Source organism: Herpailurus yagouaroundi, unplaced genomic scaffold, assembly GCF_014898765.1.
Source record: "Herpailurus yagouaroundi ecotype Mexico unplaced genomic scaffold, PumYag 184, whole genome shotgun sequence".
NCBI classification, from domain to species: domain Eukaryota; kingdom Metazoa; phylum Chordata; class Mammalia; order Carnivora; family Felidae; genus Herpailurus; species Herpailurus yagouaroundi.
In genome coordinates this window covers 11,227,483-11,240,966 of record NW_024412415.1, presented here as the reverse complement: position 1 = coordinate 11,240,966, position 13,484 = coordinate 11,227,483, and the positions used below count along the sequence as shown (strand labels likewise).

General features: G+C 39.1%; 2 protein-coding genes across 6 annotated transcripts in view; both read right to left on the bottom strand.

Annotated features, from left to right (window-relative positions):
• The window catches only part of TRIM69 (tripartite motif containing 69), a 52,939-nt gene extending 48,203 nt beyond the window's left edge, over window positions 1-4,736 (bottom strand). For all 5 annotated transcript variants that reach the window (XM_040492554.1, XM_040492555.1, XM_040492556.1 and 2 more), the window contains exon 1: window positions 4,551-4,736. In XM_040492554.1, the coding sequence (XP_040348488.1) occupies window positions 4,551-4,556 (6 nt within the window). In that variant the 5' untranslated portion in view covers window positions 4,557-4,736. The remainder of the gene's footprint in view (window positions 1-4,550) is intronic.
• Window positions 4,737-12,081: 7,345 nt separating this feature from the next.
• Window positions 12,082-13,484, bottom strand: part of LOC121041627 (E3 ubiquitin-protein ligase RNF4-like) — a 3,711-nt gene continuing 2,308 nt past the window's right edge. The window contains exon 2 of the mRNA XM_040492553.1: window positions 12,082-13,102. Coding sequence (XP_040348487.1) covers window positions 12,284-12,844 — 561 coding nt within the window. The 5' untranslated portion in view covers window positions 12,845-13,102 and the 3' untranslated portion in view covers window positions 12,082-12,283. The remainder of the gene's footprint in view (window positions 13,103-13,484) is intronic.

Genomic DNA, 13,484 nt, shown 5'->3' with positions numbered 1-13,484 from the left:
GAACCCATGGGGGAGGGGAAGGAAAAAAAAAAAAAAAAGAGGTTAGAGTGGGAGAGAGCCAAAGCATAAGAGACTTTTGAGAACTGAGAGCAAACTGAGGGTTGATGGGGGGTGGGAGGGAGGAGAGGGTGGGTGATGGGTATTGAGGAGGGCACCTTTTGGGATGAGCACTGGGTGTTGTATGGAAACCAATATGACAATAAATTTCATATATAAAAAAAAAAAATAAACAGTCTAAAATCAAAAAAAAAAATAAAAAAAAAATACATTTAAAGTAGACTAGTGGTTTCCAGGGCTAGGACAAGGCGGGGAATGAGGAGTGATTGCTAATGGGTATGGAATTTCTTTATGTGGTGACGAAAATATTCTAGAATTAGATAGTGGTGATGGTTGTACAACTTTGTGACTGTGAGAAAACACTGAATCGTAAACTTTAGAAGGGTGAATTTTATGATATGAAAATATATATTTAATGTTATTGTTGACATTATATGATTTTTTTGTTATTTTATTATTATTATTTTAATTATTTTAATGTCTTATTTTACTTTTGAGAGACAGAGCATGAGCAGGGGAGGGGTAGAGAGAGAGGGAGACACAGAATCCAAAGCAGGCTCCAGGCTCTGAGCTGTCAACACAGAGCCCTACGTAGGGCTCAAACTCACAGACCACGAGATCATGACCTGAACCGAAATCAGATGCTTAACCAACTGAGCCATCTACACGACCCTGTTATTTTATTATTAATATCTTTCCAATTGATGTTTTGCCAATTACTCTGACTTTCAAGAATATAGCCTCTGCTATAAAATAAGGTTATTTTAATCATATTAACTAATATTTACTGACCATTTGCTGTGTGAAATGCTTTATGCACATTATTTCATTTAATCCTCATAACAACCATATGAGATCAGTATTATTCTTCCATTTTTAAGGAAATTGAAACTTAGAGAGGTTAAATAACTTGCCATGATCACACAGTAATTAAGTGGTGGAGCCTGGATTTGAACTGATTATCTGACCCCAAAGCCCATTTTCCTAATCATTGAGTCAGCAGAGGGCAAATCAATGTTTTGTGCAATTTAATTCATTAAGTGGATCAAACCTGTGAGGCAAAACAGCTGGAACAATTTCCCACTGCTCTAGAGGGAAAAATAGAATTGAAAAACAAAGGAGATTCTGAAATTTCTCTACCTGGAAACCTTAGGAAATCACACCTACTGCCAGCTCCTTAGAGGAAGCCTAACCTTAAGGCAGAAGGAAAGAAATTCAAGTCCAGGATAAGAATTCATCCTTAGAAAGCTCCTGGATGGCAGCAATCACTTTTAAGAAAGCATATCCACCTCCTTCTACTCACTTTGCATATTCTTATAAGGAGAGAAAAGGCAAGGACGAAGTAGAGCAGTGAAATTACTGGAAACTTGCAGAAAAAAATGCTTAATTTTTCACAGGTTTTTTTTTTTTTTCCTTCCTGAAAAGTTTTAGATTGTGAACTTTTGAAATCAGGATCAGCAAAATATTTAAAGGGATTTGTTGCCTTTTTTAAAGGGCATTAGTTGCTTTTCAGCTTTCATTTCTTCAAAGTAATTTTTAAAAACTCTGATGGGCAGATTGCTGAAAAATTAGCAGAGCAGAGAATTAAGAGCAGAGAAACATAATTCATCTAAAACAAACTATGTGGCACAAACAGCTCAAGCACCAGAGCAAAATATATGCATGCTTCGTGTGCCCTGTCACTTTCACATAAGAAAGAAAGATTATGAACTTGTTCATTTAACCAGTTTGTCAGGGTTGAAAGAGATCATAAGTCATTTAATTAACTCCTTTCTAGCTACTCCCTGAACATTTGAAATCATGGGAAGCTCACTATTACACAAATTTTTAACTGTTATGAAAAAGTGTCTACTTTTACTAACTTCCCCTTAATAAGAATGTGGTGGGAAGAGACAATAGTAATAAGAGTATAGTAGGAGTAGACGGTATTGTTTACTTTTCCCTCTAGAAATTATAAACAAAATAGGTATAACTCTGTTTCAACAGCTAAGAACAGATAAGACTAAGAGCAAACCTAAAGGTTCCATAACTGAGGAATCTTATCTTAATGCTTAATATATGTTTAATTAAACTTTGTAAGAAGTAGAAGCTGATAGATATGATACATCAGAACATGATTCAGGTGTCAAAATTTCTTGTTGATGAATTTCAGTGAGTTTTTTTCAGCTTTCTTTCTGTAAATACACATTTTCTTTTGTCTGTCAGGAAAACACATGGTTCAAATGAATATAACGTCCTTAATTTTAGCTCTGAAGAGATCTTAAAGGAATTCAATTAAAAATGTTTAACTCCTCAACAAAATTAAAACACAACCTACTGAATAGGAGAGGATATTTGCAAATGATATATCCAATAAAGGGTTAATATCCAAAATATATAAAAAACTTACACAACTCCACACCAAAACACCAAATAATCTAATTTAAAGTGAGAAGTCATGAATAGACATTTCCCCAAAGAAGATACGCAGATGGCCAATAGACACATGAAAGATGCTCAACATCATTCATCAATAGGGAAATACAAATCAAAACTACAATGAGATATCACCTCACACCTGTCAGAATGACTAAAATAAAAAACACAAGTGTTGGCAAGGATACTTGGTGAGAGAAAAAGGAACCCTGTGCACTGTTGGTGGGAATGCAAACTGGTGCAGCCACTGTGGAAAACAGTATGGGGGCTCCTCAAAAAATTAAAAATAGAACTACCATATATGATCCAGTAATTCTACTACTGGATATTTACTTAAAGAAAATAAAAACACTGATTTGAAAAGATACATGCACCGTTATGTTTATTGCAGTGTTATTTACAATAGCCAAATTATGGAAACAGCCCAAGAGTTCATCGACAGATGAATGGATAAAGATGTAGTATGTATAATATATGCAGTGGGTTATTACTTAGCCATAAAACAGAATGAAATCTTGCCATTTGCAACAACATGGATGGGATCTAGAGGGTACAATGCTGAGCGAAATAAGTCAGTCAGAGAAAGACAAATACCATATGATTTCACTCATATGTGGAATTTAAGAAACTAAATAAATTAACAAAGAAAAAGGAGACAAACTAAAAACCAGACTCTTAACTACAGAGAATAAACTGGTGGTTACCAGAGAGGAGGTGGATTGGGGGATGGGGGGAAAAAGGCAAAGGGGGTTGAGAGTACACTTTTTTTTTTAATTTTTTTTAACGTTTATTTATTTTTGAGATAGAGACAGAGCATGAACGGGGGAGGGTCAGAGAGAGAGGGAGACACACAATCTGAAACAGAATCCAGGCTCTGAGCTGTCAGCACAGAGCCCGACGCGGGGCTCAAACTCAGGGACCACGAGATCATAACCTGAGCCGAAGTCTGACGCTCAACCGATTGAGCCACCCAGGTGCCCCAGAGAGTACACTTATTGTGACGAGCACCGAGTAATGTACAGAATTGGCATATCACCATATTGTACACCTGAAACCAATATAACACTGTATGTTAACTATACTGGAATTAAAATTTTTAAAAATGATATTGTAGCTAATGCTAATTCCGTTTATAACTTTTCAGAATTCTAATAGGCATAAATAACTCCAGACCTCACTATAGTGAAAAAAACAAACAAAAAAAAAGATTTAATTCATCAATTTTGGAAGATGCAGCTAGAGCTAAAATAAAATAACTGGAAGACAAAAAAGAAAATGTTTAACCCCTGTGAGAATCAGTTTGGTTCTAAATATAAAATACCACATGTAATAGTATAACTAGCAAACCAAGTTATACATAATAAATTTTTTCAATCTAAAATAAAGTGATTAGGGGTGCCTGAGTGGCTCAGTTGGTTAAGCGTCTGACTGTTGATTTTGGCTCCGTTCATTTCAGCTCAGGTGATGATATCATGGTTTGTGAGTTCGAGACCCACATTGTAGTACAGAGCCTGCTTGGGATTCTTGCTCCCCTATTTCTCTGCCCCCCCTCAATAAATAAATAAACATAAAATAAAACAAAATAAAATAAGAGTGATTAGTATGAATGAAATAGGTAAAGGGAATTAATAGTACACATATCTTGATAAGCACTGAGTAACATAGAATTATTGAATCACTATATTGCACACCTGAAGCTAATATAACACTGTATGTTGACTATACCAGAATTAAAACTTAAAAGGAAAAGGATGGAACAGATCCATGCATACTGAAATAAAACAATCTTTAGACTATAAAAAAAATTAATTAATGAACAAATTAAATTAAGGGATTGTTAATAAAGAAAGTAAATTTTTGTATAGCATTTATTTTAATTTTTCTCCAAAGTTTATGTAGGTATCATTACTTGCCTACCAAGCAGAGTAAACCTGAAGAGAGTATAGCAGCTATAAGCTGTCATAAATTAAATAGTTCCCTGAATTTCCTTTCATGCTGTAAAATCCATACCCCCTTCTGTGATCTTGTTTTCCACACTATGCCTAGAAAATTAGCTGAGTTAAGGTAGGGTCACTCACCTCCATTAAGCTCTATCATTGGGCCACCAGGGAACAGAGGCAGACACTTGAATCAAACCACAACAGGACCAGGGTAGCTGCAGACCAGGAATCAGGTGCCTGGTAGTTTGCTAAGAATGGGCTCAGAGCATGACAGAAGGAAGAAAAGTTCAGCAGCTGGGGATAGGGCAAGGCCAGAGTGAGTTCTAGCAGATTCCGTGGCAGTTTGTCAGTTGCTTTGATCATCATTAGCTTAAGAGAGAGAGAAAGCCTGATTGGAATGGCCTACCCACTCACCCCCATTTTTTGTTCGGGGGGGGGAGAGGGAAGGCAACCCAATTAGATTCAAGGTGGCAGTCTAATCTTAAGGTTCACATATTCCCATTTCTGGAGTGGGATTCTCTATGAAAGAGGACATAAATAAACATCATCATCTGCCTATAAGCATAATGCATGAGAAATAACCACATCATCTCTTCTCGTGATCCCAGTATTGAGACCCCACCTGAATGGCTTTAATAGAGACCTATCCCACCTCTCAGAGTTCACATTCCATTGAAACAGCCCCAACTCTATTTCTGAGAAAGTAACAAATGCCTGGAAAACCCTAGGACCTAAGGAAGCAAGATGAGAAAAGCCTTATTTCAAATAGCTTTCTTGGGCAGTTTTAGTTCACAGAGATCTGTACCTAGATTGTGCTCTTGAGTGACCAACATATAAAGAGCCATCACGGAACCGGATTTTCTCTAACTCAATAGATTTCATTGAATGTCTAGCTCCTATGGAATGCCTGCTGTCCAGTCTTAATGCCCACAACAATTCCTCTGGTGTTTGGGATTGCCCAAATATGCCAATATGTGGCTTTGCACATGTCCCTTCTGCTGGGGATCCTCTCTCCCAACCCCAATCATTATCTCTTTAGTAAACTCTTCCATAACCAACCCCCTAAGCTTTACTCTCCTCCCCCATCCCTTGTAGAATATATTTTGCTGGCTCTATACTGGAGTTTCTCAACGTAAGCCCTGTGGACATTTTGAACTGGCTAAGTTTTTCTTATGGGAGGCTGTCCTGTGAATTTTAGGACAGTGAGCAGCATTTCTGGCCTCAGCTCACCAAATGCTGGTAGCACCCTCTCCCCTAGTTGTGACAGTCAAAATTGTCTCCAGACATTGCCAAATGTCTGCTAGGTGTATGGGGGTGGAACTAACTCCCAGTTGAGAATCAGTCCTTTACACCTTTCTATAACTCTCTAGATCTTTGTACATACCTGTTCATAGTTATTTTGTTTGATTTCATGTCTGCCCCTTGTTTACTAAATTGTAAACAACTACGGGTAGTGCTATCTTGTTCACCATGACAGTACATGGCATTTGTGGGATAAAGCACCTTATCAACTAATCAGCTATGAAATTCTGATGTTGAGCTAGGAACTGTGTTCCTAACTTTAAAAAATTAATTTTGTTTCATCTTGAATATTTTTTTAACATTTTTTATTTGTTTTTGAGAGACAGAGAGAGACAGAGCACGAGCAGGGAAGGGGCAGAGAGAGAGAGAGAGGGAGACACAGAATCTGAAGCAGGCTCCAGGCTTTGAGCTGTCAGCACGGAGCCCTATACAGGGCTCAAATTCACAAGCTGTGAGATCATGTCCTGAGCTGATGTCAGATGCTTAACCGACTGAGCCACCCAGGTGCCTCCATCTTGAATATTTTTGGTGTTGGCTGAAATGTTTAACAGCATTTAGTAAAGATGATTGTACTAAATCCTAGAGTTTGCACATCCTTGAGCCTGTAGCTTTGGGGCAGTAATACTTACTGGCCTAGAAGACAAAAGCCTTTTCTCCCAGTAAAGAACCCAGAGAACTGAGTAACAGCTGAAATGTTGAACTCCTCTGGGTATCAGTTCCTCCTATAAAATGTGACTTCCTAAGACTCCCCTTCTGCCTCTAAAGTTTGTGATGCCAAAACCTGTATTGCATGAGGTCCCAAATCTCACAAAGGGGCACTTCAGGTTTTTATTTCACTATTTTAAAAACAAAGTTGGGGTTAGGCAGCAGGCGGTGATATGTAAGAAACTACACATACCAGATTTTACCATGTAGGGGAAAGAGTAAAACAAAAACAAAGTTATAAAGCAAAGTTACTTGTCTTTTTCCAAGCCTCAATCTTAACATATATAAAAGAGACAATAATACTTACCTCATAGGATTGTTGTGAGGATTAAATGAGATGATGTATGTAATGGGCTTAACAGCACCTGGCACATGGGAAGCACCCAATAAATGGTACTAGCTATTATTGTCATTGTACTGACACTGGTATAGTAAATTGTTTACAAATCCTCTCCCTCAAATTAACTTTCTGTCTTGAAATGTAACAAGAGATATAAGTAGGTATTAATCTTGAGGGACTCCAACAGAGCTGAATACAAATCAAAAATTCAATTTTCTATCTTCTAGACTCCAAGGAAATTACTGATAAGTCAGAGTTATATCTGTTTTTATGCTTCAGCTAGTACCTGGCAGATACTTCTATCATAGCTTTTATTACACTGCATTATTTCTTTCATTGTATTATAAATATTTTTCACATCTATTCTCCACTAGCTGTGAGCTACTTGGAGGAAAGGACTCTTAAAAAGATGAATATCTTTTTAACCACATAGGCCTACCACGCTATCAAAATTTAATAAATACCAGGTAAATGAGCAGATGAATGAATGAATTAATGAATGGCCCATGCCCAGCAATGCAGTGAACCTTCTCTCTTCTGGTTGGAGAATAGAACAGCTGTTGTCTCTGTAGGTTGGGCTTGTTCAGAGGAAAGGCAGAGAGAAGTTCAATCTCTGAAGGCACTTTCATCAACAAGGGAGCCAAGTGGTATGAGTAACTACCACCTCTATCCTGTCACACCACACTAGCAGCCCCTCTGTCCTCCCTTTAGAGTGTGGGTGCTCCTGGCAGAGCCACATCTGAGGCCATATGCCTTTTCATGCCACACCACAGGAAAAGGGAATATGCCCTGTAGGATCTTTTTGCCTGCTGACCGCTAAGGGCGTAAGGGAAGGGCCCATATCAAATGTTACCCTCATTAATGTCTCCCATACAGTGAGAGTGATCATTCTAGAACTGTCCGTGAATAGTCACTGGATAGTGAAACAGAAAAAGATTTTCTCAAAGTCAGAAACCTACCTGCATAATACCATGAAATTGAACTATGGAATTGGAGATAGAAGAAAACCGTGTGTTTTACTTCTAATACTATGTATTAAAAATGTCCAAAACTATTTTTTAAATATTTTTAAATATATTTTCTTAGTGTTTATTTATTTTTGAGAGAGAGAGCAAGAGAGAGAGAGAGGCACACTCAGGGTAAGGGCAGAGAGAGAGGTAGACAAAGGATCTGAAGCAGGCTCCGTGCAGTCAGCACAGAGCCCTGTGCGGGGCTCGAACTCACGAACTGTGAAATCGTGACCTGAGCTGAAGTCAGACGCTCAACCAACTGAGCCACCCAGGTGCCCCTAAAACTATTTATAAATAAGGCTGGCAGAATATCCTGCTGTCCCTAACCATGAATTACCCAGTAGGGCCCAACTTTGTCTGTTAGCCTCAGATCTCAACACAGCCAGGGAATACTGGATAGGGCACTAGGATAGCAGGGCCCACAGACAAAGGCCTGTACCTCCCTGAGACTTTTGTCAGTTCTAAGTACCCATGAGGCTGTCAGGAAAGCCCAAGGAGGCCAGTAGGTAAGAAACCTTAGGAGTTTGTGTGCATTTGTTCAAGTGTTGGCTGCTGTTGCTCCCTGGCTCTTGCTACAGGGAGACTACTATTTTAGAGATAGACACTGAGCTAATGATGTCATTGAAACCTATTTTACTTTATTAATACTCCCTGGGATAGTCATCCCAGTACACAGATTTTAATAGCATATCAGTGGGATCTAGTTGATGTAACTAAGTAAAGAACCTAAAAGTTTATCCTTTGTAACAATTTTAGGTTCTTGGAGAGTAACTTGTTTCTCTTGGCAGGTGTATTTAATATTTACAATAGGGATGAATTCAGTGTGGACTAGAGAATTGGAAAACACCGGACCTTGCTGAAACTTGAGTCTGACTTCTGTCCTCTGCCTCTCTTAACCCCTTTCTGGAATAGTTCAATTTCAATCTGTGGTTGATGAAATCCAGCTGTATTACAGCTCAAGAAATGTGGTTTTCATTCTCTGCTATAACTTCAGTGAACATCGGGAAATGATAGATGTACATTGCCAGATTATCTCACTGTGTGGCTAACTTGGTCTAAAGCTAGATCAAGCTTCAAGTGAGTAAATTTGAATGTCCATCTCTCCTAATTCCATTTCCACTCTGGCCAAATGAGCTTCTACTTTTCCAAAAAGGTACCTGAAAGCTAAATCCAAACTTCCACAGCTACTCCCCTGGAGTCCTATCATTGCCACCTTTGAACAAACACCACATCCTAGGAGTTGCCACAGCTCAAAAGGTTTGCATAGCTCTGCTGGCTGTTCTAAAATGGAACTGCTAGACATCCGAGGGCAGGAGAGTACAGTGGACTACAAAATTCCTCAGACCGAGATTACTTCATCCTTTTCTTATACACTTCATGAAATTCACTTCTATTTTGAGAGGAAAGTCAACAGCAGGATCTTCCCTTCCTAATTCCACTACCATATTTTCCCCTCAACTTTTCAAACAGCATCTTTGGCCTTCACTGAAGATCATGCTGAATCCTTAAGAATCTTTCTCTGGAGGCTTTTTTCCAGGCCTTTTAAGGGCTCCTTAGCACCTGTAAAATAAACTCTAAACTCCATAACACAGCAAACAATGCTCTATGCATAATGTGGCCTTAATTCTTCTTTTCTTTATTTCTCACTTCTTTCCACAGCTATGTACAATAGTCAGCCAAATTATTCAAGTTAGTATGCCCTGTGGCACCTCCATTCAGCTTCTGCTCTTACATCCTATTGGGTTCCTGCTCTTGCCTAGGTTTATGCATTGACTGCCTGTGATGTGTGAAGTGCCTAGTACTATGCCTGGAACACAGCTATTACTTAATGAATGGCAGGTGTCATTATCAATGACACTTTCTTCCTTCTATTTTTTGCATTCAATTAATGCTTATTAATAGTTGCTGTACCCTTAACTGTCCACACAAAAGGCTTTTCTTCTTTTTTGTTTTGTTTTGAACTAACATTTTATTTTATTTTATTCAAGTTCTTATTTAAATTCCAGTTAGTTAACATATAGTGTAATATAATTTCAGGCATAGAGTTTAGTGATTCATCACTTACATATAACACCCAGTGTGCATCCCTACAAGTGCCCTCCTTAACCCAGCACCCATCTAGCTCATCCCCAACCTACCTCCATCCACTAACCCTGTTCATTCTTTATCATTAACAGTCTGTTTCCTGGTTTGCCTCTCTATTTTTGAATAAATATGTTCATCTGTTTTGTTCCTTAAATTCCACATGAGTAAAATCATATGGTATTTGTCTTTCTCTGACTGACTTATTTCTTGCTTCAATTCTTAAAAGAGGTAATATTAGTCATGCTCCCACTAAAACAAATATTTGATCCCTGCCTATTGCTTATACTCCAAATCCCTATCATATTTTCCTTGATGATGAGGTGAACTAGACAATGAAGTAATAAAAATCAGTGTTCCCAAGCATGTATTTGGTGACAGTAATCAGAACAGTGGTTGTTGGTGGGGGGGGGCGGGGGAGTAGGGGTCGCCGGGGGGGGGGGGGCATTGACTAGAAGGAGATATAAAGGAACTTTCTGGAATGACAGAATTGTTCTGTATTTTGATTGGGGTGTTGGTCATTATATTTGCCCAAACTCATCTAATTATGCACTTAAGATCAATGCATTTTGTTGTCTATAAAATTTATCTTGATTTTTTTTTTGAAAAATTCAGAATCTCCTCTATTTTTTCCTCTGAAAGCAGAGCCAAAAACTCAAATGTCTACATGAGCTTGGCAGGTGAGGGAAATGTGTAGTGGGCTAGGCAGGATACGATAGGGAGGGTTGGGGGCTGCTGACAAGCTGGAGAGACTCTGCTCTTTATCCTGATCACATGGACAAGATGTATAAAAGCAGAATCTGCATTTAATAGGCACCTCAGATGTTTCAGTCATTAGCCAGTTTTCTGATACACTGTGTGCAGGTCACAGAGCAATTAATAGTTTCCAAAGTGGGGTACATAAAATGATCTATTGAAATGTAGGAAGATAATATGTAGAACTTTTTTCAATTTTTTTTTTCATTTTCCTGTTGTTTTTCTTCCTCTTTTCACTTTAGAACATACAAAGGAACACACAGAAGAGAGTATACCTCATTTATCTTGCATTTCCTGTGCCACGTCAAGCAACTGAAGCCTGGGGTATGGAACATTTCAGAGAATGCATTGTGTAGACAGACATGACGCAGGGATGGGCACTGTTCCATCAGCACGACCGAGCCTCCATGGAGGAGAGCAGCACTGCTACAGCCATAGTAAGTAAGGAACAAACTTTACTGCCCATTTCATTCTGAGGAAAAAGGAGGGAGCACTGTAGAAATCTCATTCTCTCCAGTTCTAAAGTGCAGTCTGAACTGTGAGTGCTATATGATCCTCTGCAAAAGGAAAAAGAACTAGTCTGTGTTTGGCTGGGAGGTAGAGGGTGGGCAGTGGCCCTGGAGCAGCTGGGATGGTGGTGCAGTGATGTGTTTGTTAACAGAGAAGCGTGCCAACTTGTTGATTAGCTGACCAGTGTGGTGGACACAGCCACACCTGTAAAGCCAGAGTGACGGCATCTCCTCTGTGTTCTGGCAGGTCAGAAAGCACAGAACCACAACTCTAGATTCCCATGTGCCTAGGCAACTCCTCCAACTGGCCTCAAAGGCCAGCAGGAGTCTCAGAGGACATGGTGCCTGCCCATGTACCCACCTCTGCCCTGCTGGGTGGAGAAGTGGTCAGAAAGGACTGACTTCCTTCCACTCCAGTGGAATCAGGAAATCCAGAGAAACCCAGAGACAGCACCCTACCTGGTCCATTAATTAAAATAAAGTTTCCATTGCTCTAAATAAGACCTAGTATATGGTTGCTTAAATAAGAATAAAGTTTATTTGTCTCTCAAGTACAAGTCCAAATTTGTATGGTGGCTCTGACCTGCAAAGTTGTCAGTCTCCCAGTCTCTTTCCATCTACTTGCTCCACCATCTCTAGGATGTTGCCCTTGTTTACATGATCCAAAATGCCCATATGTGGTCAATTAAAAAGTGATTACTATGAGAAAAAAAAGAAAAATTGCTTTGAGGACAACCACTAGTCTTCTGGCATATTATGACAACCAAAGTCCAGCCTTAAAGCATGAAACGAAAGGAATCAAAAAGTAGTCTCATACATAGTGTATGAGAAATTAAAAAGTTTTTTATATACTCCAGAAAATAATTTTTTACATTTTTATTTATTTATTTTGAGAAAGGCAGAGAGAGAGAGAGAATTCCAAGCAGGCTGTGCACTGTCAGCACAGAGCCCAGTGCAGGGCTTGAACTCACCAACTGTGAGATTATGACCTGAACCAAAACCAAGAGCCAGACGCTAACTGACTGAGCCACCCAGGCACCCCAGAAAACAATTTTTAAAGCAGCCTTTTTGAGTCCAGTGTATAGGATGCCAACAACCTGCAGTTTCTGCATGAGGACATGGAAAAATCCACCCAAGTTTTATCTGTCCTGAATGATACAGTATACCTCATATATAAATACGGTGGTACTGATGACAGCTGATTTTTTTCAAACAAACTGGGCAATTTTTACTATATTTAAGGGAAGTGCAGAGGCAGCAACTACAGAAGATGTGGCCACATTCTGTAGAGTAAACATGTCGCCTACTCAGTTCAATCTCCGAGTACCCATCCATACAAATTCGACACCGGATATAACCAGGTAGTGTGCAACTTAAAACTTCTTCTTCCAGGGCATTATGGGAGGTCCTGTTGATCACATACACATCTCTGTTTCTCCTCAGCTCCTCCTTATCACTGCTCTTGCCAGTTTGCCTTTGGAGCGACCTTTTGTTTCCCCTTGGCCTCCTCCTTTCTTCAGTAATCACAACAGAGTCATGGCAAGTTAGGTCAATCACTGCAGGTTCTAGGGATTCACAGGTGAGGTCAACTATTTCATCACTTTCCCTGAGATCTATCAGTTCTGTTTCTAAGACCATCTCAGGAGTAGGGCCTCCTTCCCCAGCTGTACGGAATTCTCGGGTTTGTCTGGAATTCACCATGCTATTGCAGCACATTCTTGTATTCATTGTGCTTGTTGGATCCAGTCTTCAGAGAAATAAGTGATCTGTGCCAAAGTTTACAGTGAATGGTAAAGTCCCCAGCTGTTGGTCAGTCACTCTCCGACTTACATAAGAATTTAGAGCCCAGATTTTCTGGTGTATTTGAACTCTGATTCTGGTTCCAGTCCTGTCTCCACCTCCACAAGTGCTGTGTTCCCACGTGGGTGGGTGGGTTTGTGAGGCTTCTGGGAGCCACTTTTAAGACAACTCAATCTTAATTTTTAACTAAAAAAAAAAAAGAGAGAAATTAAGTTTTGGTAATATCTAAGTAAGATTGATAGTAGTGTAAAATGGATAGATATCTAAAGAAAAAATGTGTTTTCAAAATACTTTAGTAGTTATGCATTTAAACAAGGTTTCAACTTTGTATCTTTCCTTATTCCATGTGCTAATGGGAAGCAGGAAAAGCCCAAGGGGCACTTACATGAAGAGAAGCACAGAAGTGCTGCATACCAAGAAAGGGTCACTATTTCATCCAAGATGCAGTGTCAGAATCTCAAGGAAACACTTATTTTTTACAAAGTAAAAATGGAGACCAATAAGTTCTTTGCACATTTAGGTCTTTCTTTCTTTCTTTCTTTCTTTCTTTCTTTCTTTCTTTCTTTCT